Source organism: Hipposideros armiger, unplaced genomic scaffold (assembly GCF_001890085.2).
Source record: "Hipposideros armiger isolate ML-2016 unplaced genomic scaffold, ASM189008v1 scaffold_212, whole genome shotgun sequence".
In the NCBI taxonomy this organism is placed as follows: Eukaryota; Metazoa; Chordata; class Mammalia; order Chiroptera; family Hipposideridae; genus Hipposideros; species Hipposideros armiger.
In genome coordinates this window covers 2,264,454-2,271,398 of record NW_017731562.1, presented here as the reverse complement: position 1 = coordinate 2,271,398, position 6,945 = coordinate 2,264,454, and the positions used below count along the sequence as shown (strand labels likewise).

Sequence of the window (6,945 nt, the reverse complement as noted above, 5' to 3'; positions counted from 1 at the left end):
CATCTTAGCTGTAGAGGGCAGTGTCACTGGCCCTCATATGTGGGATCTGAACCGGGGCCCTCTGGTGTCCCAAGCCAGCTCTTAACCAATGCACCACTCGGCTGGCCCGAGAGTTTGTATTTCTTAAAGGTCATGATATATCTAGATAGTTTACCCTTGAGAAAATACACATTACTTTGTATAATCAACAGATGAAATAAATAGCTAGGAAAACATAGACAGTAAAAAAATAAGATGTAAGGAACTGACAAAGGAAACTGAAGGAACAATTTACCCATTTTAATAACCATTGTAGTAGCAGTAACAAACGGATTTTAGCCTGGGTACATTTCACAAGTTAACTTTGGCTTCATGGGCTGCATGCCTGGTGGTAATGTTAGTGTTATACTATCTTGGAAGATGAAACAGAAAACCAGAAAAAGATTGGAAATGGACATTTTGGCTAATTATATGTATTTTGTAGGGACCAGAGCAGGTTGGGCTGTTCCACTATCAGTCTGCAATACCTGAACGCTTGAAGCTGTGTTTCCCTCTCTCATTTGAAAAGTTTAGTGTGTAAGAGCTAGTTATGGAAAGGAAAAAAGATAGATGAGGAAACTGTGTCATCTGCCATACTTCCCATATGGGTGCAAATGTGTGTGTGTAGGTGTATAACTGTTCACAATAGCATAACAAGTTCTTGAGAGTAGCGGATGTGTGTGTATATGTGTGTGTGTGTATTACATATATACATATATATTTATAAATTTTTTTATACTATATATATAAATTATATATTCTAAATATATACTGGGTTGTCGGAAAAGTCATGACATATTTTTTTCTGTTTTTTGTTACAAGAATGTGTCATGACTTTTCTGACAACCTAATATATTCTTATAGTCTAAATATATATATTTATTCTTAAGTATAAATATCTATATCTACATTTAAATTTATATTTATATTTATGGAGAATTAGTCATAGTGATTATTACATTAAGGTACACAAATTAAAGCTCTTCAGTTTGATAGGCAGGGCTTTCTATGACTTGTCTTCACCTTGTTTCTGCACTTGTTTCTTTCACTTCCACATAAGAACTTGTTCTAGGAAGATAAGCTTTTTTTCTGCCCCTGCTTTTTCCCTTCTTGTTTACGTTCACTTCCATTTCTTTGTTTAAGAGATTTACTCCAATTTTAATGTTCTCCCTGAGTGATCCCATCCTCTATCCTTGTTGAAGTCTGTGGCTGTTTTTGTTATTTGTTTCTTGCATTGTTGACTTCCAATTGAATTGCTCAGTGCACATAATTGTACCTTCCTCACTTTGAGCAGACAACACCATTTAATATCTTATTAGACAGATCTGGGTCATGTGGCATAAACACTTCAAAGCCTTCCCGTTTCATCTCAGAAGGTCTCTTTACAATATCTTCACTTACCTCATTTACTCTTCCAGCTCTCCACTTGTCAGGTAAGAGACAATTGGCACAATTACCGCAGCCTAATCATTTCTGTGTAGTTTCCTGCCAAATGTCAGAATGCTGATATAGAGCGCCACAGTACAGTGGGTATGGCTTAGCCCATTTCCTGGAGTGTGATGTTTAGTAAGGCACTTCCCCTCTGGGCGTTCTTCATGTTCTCATCCTAAAAATAAAAAGTGGTATATGCAACCCTGCTGGCTTTTTTTTTCTTCTCCCCTTCCTCCTCCTCCCCCTCCTCCTCCCCCTCCACAAATGTCTCAAAGATTGTCCTTTGTTGACTTCATGTCATTACTACCTTCCCACTTCTCAGCCTGGTAACTTAACTTCTGTTTCCATCACTTACCCATCACAAAACCTCAAATCTTTCCAATGTCTTCATATATATATATACATACACATACACACACACACACACACACACACACACACACACACACACACATACATCTCTGGAGGACTGCTGACCTCTGTCATCTGCAGTCCTCCTAATTCTCCCCCCTCTTTTAATGCAGTTAATCTCATTCATGCATTTTACAAAAAGTACTGAACATGTTACTTGCGCCAGTCACTCTGCTAAGTGTGGGGGATACAGTCCTGTTCTCTGTCCTCATGTGACCCTAGAGCCTGGTGGCAAAGAAAGACGTTAATTAACTAACCCAACCCAGAAATGTAAAACTGTAGCCATGATGAGAACTGTGACTGAGAAACATTATGCTATGAGAACACTTACTAGGAGGCTTTGATCCAGCCTGGTTTGTCCTTTGAGGAACTAGCCATATTGACTAAGACTGGAAGTATGAGGAGAATAACGGTGGAGAAGGAAGGGGTTGAGGAGAATGGTGTCTCTGGCAAGTGAAAATTCTGGGACAGGAGGGAGTATAGCCTGTGTGAGGTATTTAAAAAGATAGGGAAGAAGGGTAGATTGAGACGATCTGAAAGGGAAAAGAGACCAAACCATGCCAGACTTAAAATCATGGGAAGGAGTCTGTTCTAATTCTAAGTCAGTGGGAAGCCATTGTTTCATGTCTGTGTGTCATAGTGTATTTAGAAAAGATCTCTCTGGCTAATGTATGGCAAATGGATGAATGTATTAGAGAAGGGATGCAATTAAGAGGTGATGATACAAGTTTAGGCAACAGGTGATGCTTTTTGTAGTAGGGGTGGAGAATAGTAGACAGATGCAGGACATAGAGGGTGAAATGGATAGGTCTTGTTAATGGTGGGATTAGGGAGAGGGATATGTCATGGATGAGTCCTGGGTTTCTGGCTTACCAACAGTGGACAGTATTCCAGCTGCTTCTCTAAATGATCCCCAAGTGTGGTTGTTTCTCAAAGTGCTGTTCTCATCTCCTCCTTTCATACTCTCTTCCTTGGCGATCCTTCAATTTTCATGCTTCTGCTCCCATTTTTATAAGATGTTACCCAAACCACAATGCTATTTACTCCAGAGGGCACAAACTGGTAGCCCATTTAGCAGAGACATGTTTTGGTCATCCTTCAATATTTTTTAATTAAAAAACACAAATTACAAACATCTAGAAGCTTTCACATAAAATTTATATTTATAATTCTTTTAGAAACCGGAGGCTCCATCAACAATAAACCCATATTCTCTCATGTCTGCAGCTGGTCAGAACTGGGTGACAGCTGATCCTGTTAGACTGAACACGCATTTTCCACCTGGACATAGTCCCTGGCACCTGGGCCCCTGGCTCCCGCTCATTGTGTTTTTGTTTGGCCACTGCAGTACTGAGCCTTTAAACCTCAGATTTAGTCAATCACCTCAGAACGTAGAACACTCCAAGGAGAGAGGGCACCTTATCAGCATCACACCACTAAAACCAACTGAACCAGGGCTTAAATCCCAGTCTTTCTACTCCCTACACTGAATTCCACTGTCACTGTGCTCTGGCATCCAATCATTTGACAGTTAGCACTATAACGATTGTTAGATTAAGGTATTTGACCAGCTGTATTGTAGGCATTTTATGTTCGCCCATTTGAATTTTTTATTTTAGTGTGAAGGTTGTTTATATTTTAAATTATATGAAGAGTGAAAATATTACTCTTTAAAAGCTTGCTCTTATCACTGTTCTTTTTTTCTTTCTAATTTTCTTCTAGAACTCTTAGAACGATCTCTGGCCCTTTTAAACAAAAGTCACCAACTCACTGACTTCATAGAGAAATTCAAGTGTGATGGACCTAATGTAAACCCCGAGTTGATCCAGGGAGCTCACAACAGCTGCATGAAGATTGACAGCCTTCTTGAACTTCTACAAGACAGGAGACGGCAACTGGACAAGTTCCTGAAGCAGCAGCGGCAGGAATTGAGTCAAGTTCTGCAGATATGTCAGTGGGACCAACGAGAAAACCAGGTAACCCAATGAGGCATTGATGACGTCCTGACCTCGGCTCATGAAGCCGGATTAGTATGTGTACTAGCTGTTTCCGAGGACAATTTCTTAGGTATCATGGTCAAATTTCTTTGGTCTTTGGTCCAAACTACCTAAACAAGTAATATAAAAACAAATGTTTTTATTTCCTCTCATTACAATATTGATTTTATAAATGGGAGAGTTACCCATGAGCAGTTTTGAAAATGACTGAGTGCTATTGTTGGATTCTCTTTCTCACTTCCTTCTGGTCATTACTTTTAGGCACATTTCTTTGGAATTCTGAAATGTTCACTGCAGTCTTCTTGAAAGTTGGTGCTGGATTGTGCTAGGCTGCTGCTAATGTCAGGGAAAAAGGCTATTAGCACAAACTAGAGATAATGTTTTGAGAATAGTAGTCTGGTGCCAATGAGGAAATATGACCTTGGTCTATGGCTGGATGCTCAGTGGTTAGAGGGCTTTGGGGTGGGAGGTTGATGAGTTTGCAGGCTTAATAGAGCTCATTATACAGGCTGCAGGCACAGCTCTGATCAGTTGCCATTGCATTCGCCATGCGTCCCTTCTGTCCCAATCACTCAGAGTTAAGAGTAGGTAAAACTCTCTTTGCAAAACCCCAATTCAAACAGGTGGGATATTTACTACAATATTTCTAATTGCCCCTATCCCATGCTTAAATCTATTCAGATTAAGTGGAGGAAAGTTTGAGAGAGAAATGATGTGGGAAGTCTCCTGGTCTGGATGCATAGGAAAGGGGTCTCTTCACATGTTTTATATTATTGCTCTAATCCAAACTGGAGAAACAGACATACAGCTGGGACCGAATGTGAGTCCAAGAGAAACTGGTTCTTATTTCAAGCTGGAAAAAATGAGGACTTAAATGATGAACATCTCAACTAATATTACTAAGTACTTACTACATACAGGTCCTATTATAAGTACTGGGAATACATATTATAAAGCCCCTTTTCACTAGGAATTTTCCTGCTAACGCAGTTTCTCAGCCTCAGCACTATGGCCATTTGGTGCTAGGTAACTCCTCTTAGAAGGCTGACCTGTGCTTTCTAGGATGTTGAACAGTATCCCTGACCTCTACCCACTAGATGCCAGGAGAACATACTCGTTATGACAGCCAGAAATGTCTCCAGACATTGACAAATGTTTCCTGGAGGGCAAAAATTATCCCTAGATGAGAACCACCGTTGTAGTGTGGTGAGAAAGACAAATAATAAATGACCAAAGGTAAATGCTATGACAAAAATCAAATAGGGCGATGACCTTTGACTTGACTTGTGTTGGTCTACTTTTAATCAGAGGAGGAATCAGAGAAGGCCTCTTTGAGGAGGTGGCACAGAGCAGTGACCTAAATGCAAACACCTCCAGTTATATATATATTCTGCTAGCATTTTTGTTGCCGCCCCCTCCACGTCATTATATACTTTCCAAGCCATCCCCGCTGTCAGCTTTTACCTTGATCTCTGCCAGCTGCCATTCTGTTTCTGTTGTGCTGTGCCTGCCATCTGCCACCTTCTCCCCAGTTTAGCTCCTCCCCGACCCCACCTTCACATGCTCATTTCCCAGGGTACTTTATCCAGTGCAGTAGTCTTTCACTGATGATTCTGGTATAACAGACGGGAATTAATGCTCAGGACAAGAATCAACTTAAAATTGTTTATCCATCAACTCTTTCCAAAGTTACTTGTCCTCCTATCATAAGTGGGTCTGTTATGGCACTGTCTTCCTTTCTCCCTTTCTCTCTCCTAATCTTGACCTGACACCATGTTCCCGGAGCTCTTGTCGTCTTAATGAAACCTTTGTCTTATCTCTTTTCATTTAGGTCATAACCCCAAACACCTTTCTCTACTCTTTCCAAGAACACACTAAAAACTATTCTTACTTTATCATACAGAATAGTTTACAGCAGCCCCCTCCTTATCCGCAGTTTCACTTACTGTGGTTTCAGTTACCTGCACTCAAATTTGGTCCAAAAATATTAAATTGAAAATTCCAAAAATAAAAAATTCCCAAGTGTTAAATTGTGTGCCATTCTGAATAGTATGTTGAAATCCCGCACCATCCAAACCCGTGGGTGAATCACCCTTTTGTCCAGCATATCCGTGCTTTCGGCACTGCCCACCTGTGAGTCAGTCAGTAGCCATCTCAGGTATCAGGTCAACTGTCACAGTTGTCTGGTTGTTCAGTTAACCCTTATTTTACTTAATAATGGCCCCAAAGCTCACAAGTAGTGATGCTGACAATTTGAATACGCCCTATAGTGCTTCAAGTGAAAGGTGAAAGTTTTTGACTTAGTAGGCATTTTATCACCTCATATCATCACTACAAGAAGGGTGAGTACAGCACAGTGAGATATTTTGAAAGATATATTTTGCATAACTTTTATTATAAGATATTGTTATAATTGTTCTAATTTACTATTAGTTATTGTTAATCTCTTAATGTGCCTAATTTATAAATTAAACTTTATCATAGGTATGTATGTATGTACAGAAGAAAAACAGTATATATGGGATTTGGTATTATGTGCAGGCATCCATGAGGGATCTTGGAACCTATCCCCCACAGATAAGGGGGGGCTACTGTATCCCTTTTAAATCACAGCCTCTCTTATGGAGATTAACATAGAGACCTTCTCTCTGCAGAGAAAAAACTCATGAAAGAGGCTTCCCAAACACAGAACAATTTCCCTAAGAATGAAAAAGCAGCTACAGTTAAGTTTATTTATTTAGTTTTAAGATAGCAATTTTGCTGTCTTGATCCTTGATTATGACAATAGTTATCCGCTTGAAGGAGGGGAGAACAGGGGAGGGGAGAAGAGGGGAGAGGAGGAGGAGAGAAGAAAGGAAAAAAAGGGAGGGAGGAAGGAAGGAAGGAAGGATCACATGAAGAATCAAAATGAACATTGTAACCCAGTCACATGCTTAATGGGACTCTAGATACCTCACCAACCCTGGAAACAGAAAGGTATCCTGATAATAACTCAAGTAAGGTATTGCGGAAGGTTTCTGACATGGCGAGTTCTCTAATTTATGGGGCCTCATTTTCTGGAGAAGGTGTGTGTGTGCTTTTTTGGCAG

General features: G+C 40.1%; 1 protein-coding gene across 1 annotated transcript in view; it reads left to right on the top strand.

Annotated features, from left to right (window-relative positions):
• Nucleotides 1–6,945, top strand: part of CCDC141 (coiled-coil domain containing 141) — a 213,686-nt gene that overhangs the window by 57,956 nt on the left and 148,785 nt on the right. Inside the window, exon 5 of the mRNA XM_019654016.1 lies at nt 3,583–3,836. Coding sequence (XP_019509561.1) covers nt 3,583–3,836 — 254 coding nt within the window. The remainder of the gene's footprint in view (nt 1–3,582; nt 3,837–6,945) is intronic.